Consider the following 17,614-nt stretch of genomic DNA (forward strand, 5'->3'; position numbering starts at 1 on the left):
ATGAGCTCTGATATCATGTGTATTATAATAACATGTGGCTTATGGAAGAAATTGGGGTATGTAGTTAAGCCAGAGCCACATGTAGGTGGCTAGAGCAAAGAGGGTGGATTTCATTTCCTTTGGATTCTGAATAGGAAGGACTGCATGCAAATCTGCCATACGGATATCAGAATTATATATGCTCATTTATAGACCGATGGATGGATAAATGCTAAAGCCCATCCCAAGCATGTGCCTTTAAAAATGTACTGAATGTCTTTTCTGGTAAGTGCTAATAATGCTAGAGGAACTTGAATGACAAAAGTTGTCCCTGATCATTCTGGATAAATACCAATAATTACCCACGTAGTTTTCCTTCTCAATGTCTAATTTATGAAGGCAAAGTGTTTAATACAGCCAATGATTTATTTTTCATTTTATAAGTGGAAAGGTCATGGGTTGACTTTGGAGCAAGAGAACCTCAGTTTGAATCTTGCCTTTGTTCCCATGTGACCCTGAATTTCTCAGAGCCTCAGTTTTCTCCTCTGTAAATTGGGCTAGTTGGGTTAGATGGTCCCTTCTCACTCTCTGGTGGCTCAGTGACATCAGGATGACCTGGGTCCAAAATCCAACACAGACATACACTACTCTGGTGACCCTAAGCAACTCCCCCAAGCTCCTTCCCACTTAGTTTCCTCATGTAGTAAATGGTGATGATGATAACCTTTCCTGGTTGGTGTGACAGAGCAAAATGCCGTATAAATGGTTTCTTCTTCTTTTATCTAAGATCCTCCTGTCTGAAATACGAGCAGCCACCAGGATATGCCAGTGGGCACGCCCTGCTTCAGCCTCCCTAGAGAGGAGCACATAAAACCAAAATCATTCCCCTCCACTCAAAGCGATTCATTCAACCAAATGGTGAGCTCACAAGCTATCAGAACAAGAGCCTCTGCTTTCAAGGCCCCTCTTAGGGATCCAGAACCTCTTAGGGAAGTTCTGAGACAAAAGTCCCCTTTCCCTCTCTATATATCCCTGTTATATATTTTTGGCCACATTTCAGTTCAGTTCTAAGAAAATATAAGCTCTCTGAGGGCAGAGACTATTTCATTCTTGGTACACTGGCTATGGTACAGGATGTGGAGCCAGCAAGGGTTGGGTTTCAGGTCTGATAACAACTAGTTGCCACTAAAGCCCTTTAGCCTCAGTTTCCACATCTGTAAAATGTAGATCACTGCTAAGAGACTGTCCTGGGACAGGTCACATTAAGTGCATCGCACAGCCATGAGCACGATGGCAATGCCAGCCCTCATTACTGTGAGCGAGCCACCCTGAGCATGTGCTTCAATGATCTTGGATGGGACTAGCCGATTGTCCAAATGGAACAGCCCTTTCGACAGCCCTGTTTTCTGACCACCAGCCTCCCCCCACCCCATCCCACCTCAAGGGAGTCAATGAAGGGAGGAAGAAAACTCTGGGAATGAAAAGGCATCAGGAAAGCGTCACCCTCCATAACGCTCTCCAACAGACCAAGAAAAGAAAATGTTATCGGGAGGAAACCATCCTCCAGAAGGAGACAGCCACACACGTGGGCCCCGGAGGGCCGGCCTTTAAAACTTAAGCAAACATCTTCGTTGGGAAGGTTGGGAAGATGGGTAGGAAGGTGCTAAAGGAGAGATCTCTCCTCCTCAGGCAGACATCGTTATTTGGTGAGAACAGAAAGACTCACCTGAAAATGAGAAGGGGGTTTCTCTTTCTGGGAAAGGTACCAGGCTTCTGAGAGACTTGTCCCCTGCCCAAAATATATCCCTACATATGGTGAACAAATTCTTCCTACAGACCCCGTTGGGGCCAACCAAGGACTCCCGGGAGCCAAGGAATAAGAAGCTTCCTCGCTGGCCACACAGAGGCCCTGGGTCATTTGGAACACGTTGGCTGAACTGTTCCGGCCCAGAAACAAGAAGGATCACAGGAAGCGGTTAACGTCGGCAAGGCGGCGAGGGCCTGGAATGCTGGCTTGTGGTATAGCACATTATAAAGAGGAATTCCTAGGCCGGCTTCATCGGCGATAGCCATTGTAGCAAAGGAGCTTGGCCGGCTGCTCATCGCCCGTGAATCTCAGATGGTATCGAGGATTAGGCTCAGGATTTCGGGAAAGGTATTTCAGCCTTTGAAGCCATGAAGGACACATGAGGACACAAAGCCACAAAAAAACAAGGTCTCACTCTGAGTTAAAAAAAAAAAAAACCAAAGAGGCAGCTTGCTAACAGACACCCAGGGATTCAGTCCCTGACCCACTGAGGTGACACTGATTAAAAAGTGCCCAGCATAATTTCAAGCATACAGTAGGTGCCTAATAAAAGCTTGCTTCTTTCCCTCATTCTCCCCATTCTACAGACAAGGGACAAAGTCTCCGAAGATTAGAGCATCTCGCATCTGGAGGGAAGCCAGGCCCCTCGTTTGGAGACTCTCCAAACTGACCTAGGTTGGTCCCTGGAAAAGAGACCAGTTTTTTGGACTCCCTCAAGCATGTCCAACATGGAAGGACAGTCCAAAGCTGATACAGACTGTGAGGATGCAGGTTCACCTGCAGGCCACAAGAAGTGCCAGGGGATGAGACTGTGTGTCTCTACAGATTAGGTGGGCACCCAATCGTGTATATGCACATGTCTGTGAACAGATTTAATCCTGCTCTGTTTATTTCAGGAGAACAACTGATCTGTCATCTGGGATCTCAGGGATGCTCCTGCCTTGGAATCCTTTATCTTGTCCTCTAAGACACTGCATTTCATTGCTGTTACATGGAAAGTTTAGCCAAAGGCCCCTTCTCCCCCCATCAAGTGCCTAGGAAGGGGGGAGGGAAAATGCATATCAGATCCCCACCAGGTTCTTGTGGCAGGTTTGCTTCTGTGCACCATTCATCGGGAAAGGCTTCTGGAGAGGAAAATCCCTCCCTGCCCATAATTACATTTCCCTTTGGAGTCAAGGAGGAAAGCTGAGTGGTGAGTGCCCCTTTCAGCTTGTCCTAATGGCCAGAAGCCAACCCTGGGGAGGAAGAAGGAGGGAAGCTGGCACTAAGACCTGTAGAAAATGTCAACTAAATGGGGAAAAATGGGTTTTGACATGGATATTTGGGCTCTTTCCCCCCTTTTCCAAAGGGACCGTGCACCTGTTAATGGAACTGGAATGAGATAACGATTTATGGGGCTATAATCGCTAAGCCCCAGATTTATTAGTTGTGCCAATTGTCTTGTGACCAACCCAACATTGTAAAAATAGGGTAAAGGAGGTTCAAGTAGGACCTGCCTGCCCCCGGAGTCATCGGGGGCACTTAAATGGGGCATTTGGGTCACCTTGCTAGAGAGAAGTCCTTGAGGAGGCGTACCAGTCTCAGAGGCACGTGGGAGGCTCTGATCCGTCACTGGACGAGGCACCATGGGGACCGCGGGGGACGAGTGGGTCCTGGAGACCAATAGGTGTTGGTCAAAGGCTTCCGTGCCGATGCTTGCCAGTGGAGCTTGGTACGTCGGGAGCGCATGCCCAGGCTGGGGCTCCAAGAACGGCTGTCCCCGAGAAAACAGCACAGGAGAGAGAAACACATGGAGAGAAACAGGTCAATAAATGAAGTTCATTAGGTCAGTCCTTATAAATGGCGTGAAGCAGGGGGAGAAAAGAAAAAGAAAACCCAGACCTCATCGATAAATCCATGCAGCAGATGTTTTCCCCCTGACAGCCACAGTCAGCCTCCCCGCCCGTGTGATGGCAGGAAGCCGGCCTGTCCAAACCGAAGGAAAGAAAACACCTTTCTCCTCAGAGGATAAGACATGACCCCGGCTTCTTTTATATCTTGAGAACAACACCTTGAACTCACTCAATCAATCATCAATCAATCAGCAGAGTCTCTTCCAAACCTACTGCGCTCCAGCCCGGCCAGGCTCCAGACTGCTGGCACAAACAATGGAGGGACGTGGCTTCACTTTTAGATCGGAGAAACCTCCGACCCCTGGTGAATTCCAGTCATAAATACCGTTAGAGCCAAGACTACCTGACCTCTGGGGCTCGGTAAATGGGGGCAGGGAGCTGGGATTTTCTCCATGAGCTTCGGACAGTTACCACAGGATAATATTATTCTTTCGGAAGTTATGTGTCACTGAATCAGGGATTTAGCAAGCCACAAGGCTGACCTGGCCGGCAAACGAGCTTGTCCTAGAGACCCAGGCCCGGAGCTCCGTGGACAGCGGGATGGAGGCAGATCAGGTCCTGCCAAGCTTGGGAAACATTCTAGGAAGCAGAGAGAAAACTTAGTGTGTGGGTCCCCAGACCAGGGTTTGAGAAATTGGGACACTGTCATTCAGTCATGGCTGAATCTGTGACTCTTGGTATTTTGGTAATCAGTGGCATCTTGGGAAAGAAATCAGGGAAGTTTGCCATTTCCTTCTCGAATTTACATTACAGATGAGGAAACTGAGGCAAACAGGATCAAGTGACTTGCCAGAATCACACAGCTAGTGTCTGTAGTCAGAAAAGAATTCACAAGGATGAATCTGACTCCAGACCTAGTGCTCTGTCCACTGCAGCATCACCTAGTTGTTCTGTAGTTAAGAAGGCCTGAGTTCAAATCTTACTTCAGATACTGACTCTATTCTTGACCAGTTCCTATCACTCTGAGGCTCATTTCCCCATCTGTAACATGGGTATAATAATAGTTTCTCTATCCAGAGTGATTGGGAAAGTCACATAACATCATACATACACACAAACACACACATATACATATATATGTAAAAAACACAAACCTTAAAACAATACCCAAACTTTAGCTAGAGAGATATATAGATATAAATATATATAATACACAAAGTACCAAATAATGTGTGTATATATATATATATATATATATATATATATATATATACACACACAAAGCACCAAAGAATATATAAACACAAGCCTTAAAACACTACCCAAAGTTTAGCTAGCTAGCTGGTTATGGAGGAATTGAAAGTACCAAAGGGCAGAAGGCTTGGATCTGCATCATCAGAAAATACAGTCTTACCCCTGAAACCCTGAACTCCTTCTTCCAGACCTCAGTTTCCTGAAGGGAGCAATAAAGGAGCAGGCTGAATGAATTCTGAAGCTCTTTCCAATGTTTGATCTGTGGGTCTGGGGTCAGTGATTCCCAGATGAATAAAGTCGATAGGAGTGAATAAACATCTACTAATAAATATTGAAGAAGTGGGTATGTCTGTGTATCTGGGGCAGGGAGGTTTCAACATTTTCCAAGCATTTTCAATGTATTATCCACTTCTCAAAATGTTCAGGTCATAGACTATTAATAATGAGAATGGTAACAACAGCTAAACTTTCATGTTGACAACTTTGTTTAAAATTTACAGATTTCTCCTAAAAGTCTCTGCAACGACCATGTAAAAGATCCCCATTTTACAATTGAGGAAATGAGGCAAGGAATCAAGGGATCATAGAGCTAGAAGGAACTTGAGGAGAACATCACTTCCAGTCCCCTGCCCTTCCCGAAGATTCCGTGTCTAACACAGATGGGCAGACGCTCCATATTGACAAATCTCTGGAAGAGATTCCCAACTTGCACATTTTTATAACCCAAAACTCCAGGAAATTCTTCATTTTGAATAGAATCCCTCAAGCTTCATTTTAAGCTCCTTTCTTCTTGATGCATACTTAGTGAAGAAGGAGGTCAGCTGGTCAGAGCGCTTAGCTGCATAATCCTTCAAAGTTTTTTATGAGGAAGCTGAATGACTCATATCAACATCCGCCTTTCAGGAACGAGACAACTGAGTAAGTGAAGGTACCCAGCTCGGCCCAATAAAAGCAGCCTTACAAATGGAGCGAGCGTGCTAGGGAGAATACAGTCGAGGGATTCATACTCTTTTGAATCTTGTGTTTGAGTGTGAGATACACAGAAGCGCACGAAAGCTCCTGCCAATACCTGCCATGGCTTGGGTTCTGCTACTTGCTCAAAATAGCGAAAATACAAAAAGGCCACTTGATCCTCCAATAATCCCAGGAGGGGATGCTACGGTTAATGTGATACTTGTGATTGCATGGGCACACACATCTGGAAAGGGCTTCAGGGGGTGACTTGAACCCAAGTCTTTGTAATTCTAACTTCAACTTTCTACCCTCTTCATTGTCTTGTCTTTCCATATGGACTTTCTCCAGGAATGGATGGTTTCATTTGGGATATAAGACACATATATAAAAGGTCTGCAACAACTTACTAAACTGAAAGATTAAAAAAAAAATTAGTAAGTAAAGGTGGGGAGAGGAGGGGAAAAGAAATTTCCCCTGGGGGAAATTTTACCTGATTTTTTTTTAAACATAATAAATCCCCAATTGAACAATTAGGTCCAGAATTGCTTATAGCAACATAATTGTCATGTTCATAGAATTAACAGCCACAGAGAATTATTTTTTGTGTGTGTCCATTGCACACATGCTTGAGGGGGTAGGATATGCCGGTGAGGGGCTAGCGATGCATCCTCAAGCACGGTGAGAAAATCTTGAGTGACAAAGTTCAACTCACCCTTTTATATACTAACTGAACAAAGCAGAAAACTTCACATGAGTAGCCTAAAAAGAAGCAGAATTTGAGCACTTTCTGCCCATCATTGTCACATAATCATGTCAAAGGGGATCATCTGAAACTCTCAAGTTTAGATGACTTCCCCAAGTGGCCCAGCCGGGATGTGTTAAAGGCAGGATTTGAGCACTTTCTGCCCATCATGGTAGGGTGCCCACATAATCATGTCAAAGGGGAGGATCTGAATCTCCCAAGTTTAGATGACTTCCCCAAATGGCCCAGCCAGGATGTGTTAAGGGCAAGATTTGAAACCAAGTTTTTCTGACTCTGAAGCTGACTCTTTACTTACTATGGCGCACTGTGTCTCCCCTTACATACAGGGTGCTTGAAGTTGTTCAAAACACTCTTTTATTTTGTCTTTTTAGAGTCTGTGATCAAGCCAGGAAGCCTTTATTAGAAGCATTATTATCATAAAGGAGAAAATGATAGCTCAGATTGGGTAACTTGTCCAGGACGGCACAAAATAGTGCTAAGAGGGAGAATCCAAATGTAGGGGCAGCTCGACGGCATGATCAATAATAGAGCAGTAGACCTGGAAAAGATCTGAATTCAAATCCAGCTTAGAGGCTTATTGTTGTGTGACTCAAGGAAAGTCAGAACTTTTGTCTGCCTCAAGTATAAAATGAGAGGGATGATAATTATAAGCACTGAGCAGTGTCTACCCATGGTAAGTGCTATATAAATCTTCACTCTTAGCTATTATTTCTTGACTCGGAGGCCAGTATTCTATCCAGTAGGTCACAATGACTAGTTTATGATGTTGGCTATCACTGACATTGGGGACTTCAAAACAGGGCCGGGGGAATAAGGGACTTTTTTCTGGTGAATCATCAGTAAGCATTATTACAACCCCGATTTCCCATTCCCACTGGCATGTGGCAAGTCAGGGAATGATGCCTTATCTTTTATCCCACTTGGCCGCCCCTGGACAGCGCTGTATCCGAGTCATCACCCAGATGGATCACAAGAGCTCCTGGGTTTGTCCAAAGGTCTAAAGGGGAGAATGTGTTTTTATAAATCTCCTCTCCCAAGAGGCTCCTGGATAACTGGTTTCCCATATGAGAAGCGGGATAAGATCCCAAGGGAAGCTTCCATGATATCATCATTCCCATCAGGAACAAATACAGTAGCGGGTTCTCCCAAGAACTTTTTAAACATTTTAAGCTTGACTAGTGTTAATCATATCTCAGAGCCCAAAGCTAAGAAAACACTGAGCTATACCGTGAGGATCCCTGTTCTCCTCTCTCACAAAGAATAGAAACTCGGGGATCTAAACACTTTCAGTGAGAATAAATCAGTCCTATGGGTACATACCCGACCCTTCCTTCTTCCAAACATGGGCTCTTATTTTCCATCCACATTAATCAGTATGCCACAAAATATAAAGCCAAAGCAAAATCTTTATTTGCACAAACCTATCGTACTCTCAAAATATGAAAAATAGATAAATCACACAAGATGCTCTGTGACCCAATAATGAGTAGAATATTCATGGGAAAACTACAAAGTTCCCTATTAAGTATTGTCACACCCCCCCCCAAACAGATGCAGGCCCCAGCACTTGGCTTCTACTACTGTCTGTTTATTTACATACATAGTAAGAGTGAGATGCACTGACAGAGGCTAGAAATAAGACTTGGAGGCTTCTTCTGATTCCAACTCAATCAATGACCCAATAAACAATGGGGAACCTTGTGACCACTCCCCTACACCCATAATCTATAAATGATACTTTGATAACTGCCTCTTGGAAAACATATCAACAGTTTCTGAAATACTTAAAGACATGGCAGAGAAGACACATTTCTGTGGTCACAGTAAAACAGTGGTTTTGAATTTTTAAACTAAAATTTTAAACTGAAATTCAAACTACAAATTATTATAATAGAAAACTAATGTGCTATAAGAAAATGCAAATAGAATTATTTCAGAAAAACTTGGGAAGACTTTTATGAACTGACGCAACATGAAGTGAATAGAACAAGAGAACACTGTATATAGTAACAACAATATGGAATGATGAGCAACTCTGAATAATTTAGTTCTTCTCAAAAATACATTGATCCAGGACAATTTCAAAGAACTTTTGATGGAAAATTTTATCCAGGGATAAAAGTGGTGGGTTCAGAATGCAGATAGAAACATACTTTTCTTATTTTGCTTCTTTTCCTTTAATATTGATTTTTTTTGTTTGAGTCCCTTCTCCCCATTAGGAAGGTGTGTGTGTGTGTGTGTGTGTGTGTGTGTGTGTGTGTGTGTGTGTTTTGTTTTGTTTTGTTTTATTTTGTTGAAACATGGCTGATACAGAAATATGTTTTGTATTATTACACAAGAATAACTGACATCAAATTACTGCCTTCTCATTGAAGAGGGAGAAGAGGGAAGGAAAGAGGGAGAGAATAGGAAATTTAAAAAAATTGAACACGTTTTAAAAGTTTACATATAATTGAGAAATATTTAATGAAATAAGTAAAAATACATTGGGAAATATATATGTTTTAAGTGCCTGAGTTAATATATACAAATCTTAAAGAGCTATGAGGTTTTTTAAGGGTGAATGTTGAAAAATATCTTTGTATATATTTTGAAAATAAAAAACTATTATTTTTAAAAATGAACTATGCAAATCTATTATTATTATTATTAGCATGATAACTGTGCAAGGCACTCTGCTGAGTGAGGGACACATAAAAGCTCATCTCAGAGAACTCACGTTCTAGTTTCAGATGGGAATGGAGATGACATGGAGCCAATAAAAGACAATGTGATCAGTGAGAGAGATTCAAAGAATATTAGGGGTCAAATCTCAATATTATTAAATCAAATCCAATGTGCCTTTGTTAAGTGCCTATTTATGTACTGAACCATAGGGGATGTCTAACGCAAAGTAAAACCATTCTTGCCCTCAAAGAGCTTGACTCTATGGGAGAGAGAACATTGAATTCAATTAGGATCTTTTGAGGGTGGAAAGTATGTTAATAACTAATAGAATCAGGAAAGACCCCAAAGGTTTAATATTTTCTGAATGAGAAAATGAATTCAGTCACTTTGGAGTTAATCTTATAACCTCAAAGCCCAGAGGAATTTAAATCCATGGGAATTTTGCTCGAGTAGAGACCACAGAAATAGGCTGTTTCTGAACTGAACTGAAATGAGGAATTATTTTCATCATAAAAATCATGGAATTAAAGATTTATGGCTTGAAGGAGCCTTGGAGGTCAACCAGTCTAAGCGTTTCACTTTATAGAGGAGGAAACAAGGGCCCGGAGCAGTGACTGGTCCAAGTCTACACAGGAAGTGACAATGCCAGAATTCAAACCCAGGTCCCTCTGCCTCCGAATTCAGGTTCACTCCCCACCCCCAGACTGTACCATGCAACTAGGCTTGAGTAGAGCTGCTCAGATGGCTTGGTCTCTATTTTTTGGGAACCAAAATTTGACAACAGTCTCCAGACCAATGTCCCAGGAAAAGCTGACATGATAAATATACATCCATCCATCCATACACATATATATGCTTTATATATACACATATAATACATACTACATATATATATATATATATTCAACCACATGTGCATATAGCACACACCCATACATACCCATACATACATATATATACCCCGTATACACACACACACACACACACACACACACACACACAATTTATCTATGTAAAGATGGCAGTGGATACAGTTCCAGGCCCAGAGACTCACTTTCATAAATTCAAATTCAGCCATTCTCATAACCGCCCTTTTCCCCCAATGTTTCTCTGCAAAACTCAGCTTCCAAGTGATTTTCCCAAGCAACAGATCTGATCATATTATTCTCTTACTCACTGAACTCCAGTGGCTCCCTACTACTTCAAAAATAAAGTATAAATTTCCCTATTTGATGTTTTAAACCATTTCCAACCTGGCATTAACTGCCATTATTCTCTGTGACTGGAATACAACTTTCCTCACCCTTTTCTCTCAGAAACCTTAGTTTCCTTGAAGGTTTGGATCAAAGACCATCGTCTATCCAAAGCCTCTCCTGAGCCTCAAAACCTGAGGTGAGGCTTTTTCTCCCAAAATGCCTCACTTCTGTTTAGTATCTACCAGATACATGTGGATGTTATTCTTTTGGATGAGAATTGAATTCCTTTAAGATACAACCGGTTCAGCTGTTCTTTGGCTATCCCCAGAAACTTGCACTGGGCTTGGCATATAGTTGGTATTTAATAAATTCTACTGGTTGATTTTTTAAAATTACTGATCAGTACATGTGCTATTCTCCCACCCCTAAACCCTGGAAATTGTTGTTGAAGGCACTCACTTACTGTTTTCCATGTTTAACATTGTATTATATTCCCTAGTCCCTAAAACACACAAACACGCATACACAACCACAAAAACAAATTTTTTAAATGCTTTTTTTGGGTCGAGCTGAATAGAATGGAAATGAAAAGATTCCTTATTAGTAGTGGACGCCAAAAATGACAGCTGAGATTCCCCATCTTACTAAAACTCAGACTCGAGATCTATTGAATCTCAGAAAACATGGCGGATACTAAAGAAGGTGAGTTTATTTCCCTATATGCTCCACAATCACTTAGACAATTGTGATTCACGGACCCTGCTGTGTTAATGAAAATTCGGCCCTTCTTCCCCCTTTCTGTCTACGCTGGAAGTCTAACTACAGGATTTGCGGTGGTTCCACCAAAGACAAGATATCCCGATTCTTCTCAGAGCGCACGCTGTCAATTACACACAGCCCCCTGCCAAAATGTTTGTGCAGACCATTTGGCTTGAGTAAAAAGGAAAGGAGAGGAGAGACAGTCAGCATTCTATTGCTCTTGGCACCTCACCACAAGCATCCCCTTCAGTCCAGACAAGTGTCTGGAGGAGGCAACATATCCCCCTTGTAACAGTTTTTAATAATATTATTAGAGAGGATACATATTGGCCACTGTGGGACAGGCAGATCTAGCTCCCGCCCGGTCTCTTCACTGATAGATGTCAGAATCCATTTAGCTCAAAGGAACTTTGCATCCTACACCTAGGAGAGAGTCTACTTTTCTGGGAAGGATGATTCTCATGGCGATTTCTTAATTATAAGCAAGACTTCACTGGGTAATGAAGGAAAATGTCTCCAGGATACAAACCCCGAGATCGGTGACATCAAATTGGGATTCTTAGTGAGTTGATTCTTTGGGAAACCTATTGTAGGAATATCAACCCCATTTAAAAGTCCTGTGTTGCAAAAGCCACCTACTAGAGGCTGCTGGGGCTCTGATTCTGACCAGCAGAATGTCAGAAGATGATAATAATATGAGGAGACTGAGAGGCTGTTGTGTTCTCCGACTTCCCTCCTCTTCTCTCTTGCCTCCAATTTATTTCATTCCCAATCCACAAGCAACATCTGCCTCAATAAAGGCTGATTTGCAATTCCTTCAGAGCTTTTATGATTTGCACCTGCGGGGGCTTTCAGGGAACCAACCTCCTCCTTAATAGTCCAGTCCCCTTTAACCCTTTACAGGCTTTCTGGGTTTCCACATTTAGGCGTGGTCCTTAACAGTCCAGGAATGAGCTCTACAACCTACCCATGTTCTCACTCCTCTACCGAGAAGTTCTAAGGACATATCTTGTGCCCTCTGTGATGCCTCACAGGGCTCATTTTAATCACAAGTTGATGGAAAGTTTCTCTGGTCCCTCCCTAAAACATCAGCTCCTTGAGTGCCTGGACTGTGCTTTGTTTCCAAGCACTTAGCATACTAACCTAGGATCTCAAGTCAACAAGTCAAATCATTCAATTGACTAAGTTCCTTCTGATCAGGGACTTTGTTCTCTTTATTTCCATCTCCTGCACCTGGCACCGTGAATGTCACATCACTGTGATTTGTGCCCTTCATTCTGGAGGAGCCCCAAGTCATCAGAGCGGGGATGTCATTACATGCAAGTGAATTGGATTTAAGCAAAGGAAGGCTGTGCAAAGCCTTCAGCCTTACTTTCCCCTCCAGAGCCATTTAGGCCCAATAACCAGATCACTGCCTTGGAGGCAGTGGGGTTCACGGCACCAGCAAATGACTGATCATCCTCATATTTGTGTTTGTTGTTCAGTCATTTCAGTTGTGTCTAACTCAAATCTATTTGGGAGTGACTTGCTCAGGTCACTCAGCTAGTGTCTGAGGCCAGATTTGAACTGAGGAAGATGACTCTGACTCCAGGCCAAGCCATTGTGCACCATGGTACCCCCTAGGTGTTCTCATCACACACATAATTATATTTTAACATTCATGTGTGTTGGAAATATTACAAATGACAGCCGGCATAGTTATAGCTCATTAAGGGATGAAAAGATCCTAACATTGTCATACTTGCTGAGGAAGGCACTTTCAGCATTATCGTTCCCATTTTACAGATAAAGAAACTGAGCAGATATTGGGGCAGTTAGTTGGTGTAGTGGATAGACCACCAGCCCTTAATTCAGGAGGACCTGAATTCAAATCTGACTTCAGACACTTACCACTTCCTGGCTGTGTGACCCTGGGCACATAACCCCAATTGCTTCAACCAAAAAAAAAGTGATTTGTCTAAGTTGAAGAACTTAGTAAACACAAGGCCCCCTAATTCTGCTTTCCCCTCCAGGAGATGTCTGTTTAATATCCAATGATTCTCCTCAATATTATCTTGATGCCAGTCTCTTCTTCTTTATTCTAGAGTACTCTGAAAGAACAAAATGTCTCATCTGTTGGCCAAGCACTAGTAGAATATAATTATAAAACTAACAAAGACACATCAATTTCTATTTTTGATTTTTTGTTGTAGTTTATTTTTTTCTTTTCAGTTCCTAAAAATTGACTAGAGCATTAAGACAGGTATTCCCAGAAGAGGAAACTTAGGTGCTTATGACCCAATGGAAGACCCCAACTGGATAAAGCTCAGATGCCCTCCAAAGGGTTCTCAGATTTTTGAGTCCAGCCTTAGGCTTCTGGGTTAACCATGTTATTAGTCTGCATTGGAATCCATTACTTGGATCATAAGCATGACAACATCAGTAGCATAATCCCCAGTATCCAATCGGGGCAAGGCACAGCTTCTAGAACCAGGGGTTCCCCCTGGGAGTACAGGTCTTCACTGCCAAGTATCAGCCTGTAGGTTCTCACATAGATTGTACTTGTGATAATGACTTCAGGGACATCCCATGCCTTCACGTGGGACAGTCCATCTGAGTCAGAATCAAGAATACAATCTAATTAAATATGTGCTTATCATACTCTTCTATGCAAGGCTCTGTGGCCATTGGGGGAAAAGGAGGAAAATGAGAACCCCATTTCCTCCAGAAGCTAATATTTTATTGGAGCATCTGACAGAAACATAGACTTAATAATGCAATCCAATTTGAGGAGAGAGAGACTGACAGAGACAGAGAGACAAAAATAGAGACAGACAAATAGAGACAGATTCCGAAAGAGAGACAAAAATAGAAATAGTGAGTTTAGGGCTGACTAAAGGAAGATAAATATTCTAACAAAAAGAGATGAGTAGGATGTGCTTTCCCACTCTCCCTTTATAACTGATCAATCTAATCAATTCAATAAATATCTATTACACTTCTTTATTACATTCAAAGCATTATTCAGGATGAAGGAATATAAATGAGGAAAACAATCCTGCCCTCCAGATATTTACAGTCTTGCCCAGAGAAGATATTTAGACACAAGTAAGTTTGATAACAGGTAGAATATCATAGGCTCAAAGGAAATAAAGGAAGAAAATGCTCAGAAGAATTTTGAAAAGAGCTCACTTAAACTTGGGGCAACAGATAAAATCCCAAGGAGAAGGCACCTTTTGAGATGAGTTTTGAAAGAAAGAGAGAGAATTCATCATGTAGAAATAAGGAGGAAATGTATTCTGGGACTGGATATGTGTAAATGCCCAGTAGTGGGATAGCTGGGGATAAGAGCAAGGAACAGTTGGAGAATAATGTGATTGTAGCCTTCTGTTCATTGATAAGAGTAATATGAATGTGCTTGAAGGACTGTGGGGCCAGATTACAGAGGGCTTTACATTTCTAAGGCTATGGAATTGGGGCCTAATATTTTTATTTTTTTAATAATTTTTAAAATTAAAGCTTTGTGTTTTTGAAACAAATTCATGGATAATTTTTCAACATTAATCCTTGCAAAACCTTGTGTTCCAATTTCCCCCCTCCTTCCCTCACCTCCTCCCCTAGATAGTAAGTAATCTAATATCACATAATCTTTTAAGAAACTGGGAGCCATTGAAGGTTTGGCAGCAGAAGAATGGCAAAATCCCATATAGAAGATGATAAAAAAAATCAAATACTTGAAAGGGGGAAATACTATAGGCTGGAAAAATAAATAATGTCTGTTGTTGCAGTAGAAGATAAGATGGTGATTCAGCAAAGGGAGAAGAGGAAATAGATGACACTGTAGAGGTTGTGTCAAGAGAACGTGACAAATGGTCAACATGAAGAGCTGAAAGAAGAAGGAAGGTCAGTGTTAAAAACGTGGTGGTTTGGTGTGCTGTGGCCTGGTGAGCTAAACAATGCAGTGGATCGCACCAAGCCTAGAGTCAGTAGGACCTGAGTTCAAATGCACCCTCAGACATTTACTAGCTTAATTCTGTTTACCTCAGTTTCCTTATCTGTAAAATGAGCTGGAGAAGAAAATGGCATACCACTCCAGTTTTTTTGCCAAGAAAACCCCAAAAGAGGTCATCAACAGTCAGACATAATTGAAATGACTAAACAACCACAATGGCGTGGTGTGTTTGACTGACAGAAATGGAGTTTCTATGTGAGGAAGATGGAAGGGCCATCGATAAGAATGATACTAGAAAGAGAAGCAGAGGGGTAGCAGGGAAGACAATGATTTTTACCATTGGACTCATTGAGTCTGAGCTTTTGACAGGCTCTCCAGGTGATGAGTGATTATTTCGCCCAGTGCCTGGCATTTAGAAGATGCTTAATTAATGTCTGCTGATTGAGAAATCCACCAGGCTCTGGGAAATGTGAAATCTGAGCTCTGGAACTGGAACTTTGCATAATCAGATCATTAAAAAGATAGGTGGAAAAATGGAATTGCTCATTTTACAGTAAAAGAAACGAGGTGATTTGCGAAGGTTACACTGGTAGTGAGTGAGAGCCAGGGTTTAGCCTGAGATCTCCTGTCTTCATATTCCCTATTTTTTTTTTCTAAGAACCGAGCCAGACATTGATTTGACTTTGCCCATGCTCAGTCACCCTGAGGCTGGTCGGTGCCCCAAATCTCCTTTGACTTCCACCTGGAAATCTCCCGATTCATTGCTCAACTTCCTTGCAGATCAAGGTCTACGTTTTTAAGCTTCAAGAGTGTGAAATCATGGCCCTTGGTCCTAAATAGATGATGTTAGTTACATAAGACTGACTCAAGAAGGAATCTCTCAATTTGGCAATCTGGGAGCAATAAAACTTGTCAGCCTTAATTATTCTCTTCCACCTTCTTTGGAAGGAAAGGGACCCTTTGGATTCTGACTCGGGGGTGATGAATGTGGGCTTTGTCATTACCGCTCCGATACTCCCAGGGAAGCCTTTGTAGTTTAAATAGGACATTCATGCCTTGAAAATGGCACCTTCATCTTTACAGGCTACACTAAGATAAGTTTCAGTATTTTATCTGCGCATGGGCTGAGTATTTCTATTTTATCCAGATTCTTTTTTTCTTTTCATTATAAATGGCTAAAATCTTAACTGCAAAAACTTAAAATCTTTCTGCTGTACTCGGATCATAATTAATCTGGGCTTGCTTCAGATGAACTCAGTAAGCAGGAGTATTGCCTTATATTTATCCATCCTATTCGTGCTGAATTCTGAAATGAGAGAAAAGTTAATATGGTTCAAAAAGCAATGGGCCTAGCATCAAAAGGAACCTGGGCCCAAAAGTCACCTCTGACACTTAAGAATAGTGTCAGCAGGACTAAGGGATTTAGCTTCTCAGAATCTCAGTATTCTTATCTGTATAATGGGAAAGTAATGTGGGTACTTCATGTCTTCAGGTCTGGAGCATGGAATGTATTTCCTTAAAGTCAAGGACTATTTTTTTGGTCTTTCTTTGGAAACAGAGGAGTTGAAAGTAGTTAACCTTATCTAAACCTAATACTATTACTAGGTGTCAACAAAGTCTCAATCAATCATCCTATCATAAGGCTTAAGACTTAAGTCTTAGAAAGCCACTTGTTGGAGTGAAATGAGTCAGACAAGAGATCTGTTCCAATTGGCCACTAGATTTCATTCTATTTTCTGGGTTCTTTATAATAAGCATTGAATTATCTAGAAAAGGGCATTCCAGAGGCTGGAACCAGCCAAGAATGAGATATTTGGCTTCAGCTTTGACCTGGAAACAGACAGTCCAATTCTAAATTTTGGTTTTACTTGGTTTTTCACACTTACTGGAACCTGGACATATCATTTCCATTCTATATGACTCAGCTTCCTCTTAGATAAAATCAGACTTTTTATTAAGATTTCTTGAGTCCTTAGAAATCATTCTAATTGAATAGAAGTATCTTGCAGCCAGCATATGCTTCTCCTTTCTCACTGTGTCCCTAGTACCCAGCACATGACGATGACAATTATTGTGTGAATTAATCTATTGGCTTTTTGCTCTCCCTAATCGGCCATCTTCCTGCCCAGCACCATGAATCCTCCTTCTACATCATCTTTGTATATATTACCTTCTTTCTACTCACACAACCACCTAGTCCCAGTTCCCATGACCTCTCCATCAGACTGTTACATTAGGCTCCTAACTGATCCCCATGTCTCTGGCCTTTTCCTTTTTGCAGCACATCCTCCACATAGCCGCAATATCATCTCGTAAGGCACGGACCTGGCTCGCTCATTCCTTGCCAAGACTCCCTGTAGCTCCAGGATAAAAAGCAAACTCCTTGGTTTGTTGTCTAAAATCACTGGGTCTGGGCTGTGAGAGGCTTTGCATGTCAAATGGACCCCAAAGGCAAGAGGAAGCCACTGAAGC

The 17,614-nt window shown here is 41.9% G+C and overlaps 1 protein-coding gene across 8 annotated transcripts in view; it reads right to left on the reverse strand.

Moving 5' to 3' along the window:
• HDAC9 (histone deacetylase 9) overlaps nt 1–17,614 on the reverse strand; it is a 673,520-nt gene that overhangs the window by 269,546 nt on the left and 386,360 nt on the right. For all 8 annotated transcript variants that reach the window (XM_031940668.1, XM_031940665.1, XM_031940669.1 and 5 more), the window contains one exon: nt 3,362–3,539. In XM_031940668.1, coding sequence (XP_031796528.1) covers nt 3,362–3,539 — 178 coding nt within the window. The remainder of the gene's footprint in view (nt 1–3,361; nt 3,540–17,614) is intronic.

This window comes from Sarcophilus harrisii, chromosome 5, assembly GCF_902635505.1.
Source record: "Sarcophilus harrisii chromosome 5, mSarHar1.11, whole genome shotgun sequence".
NCBI classification, from domain to species: domain Eukaryota; kingdom Metazoa; phylum Chordata; class Mammalia; order Dasyuromorphia; family Dasyuridae; genus Sarcophilus; species Sarcophilus harrisii.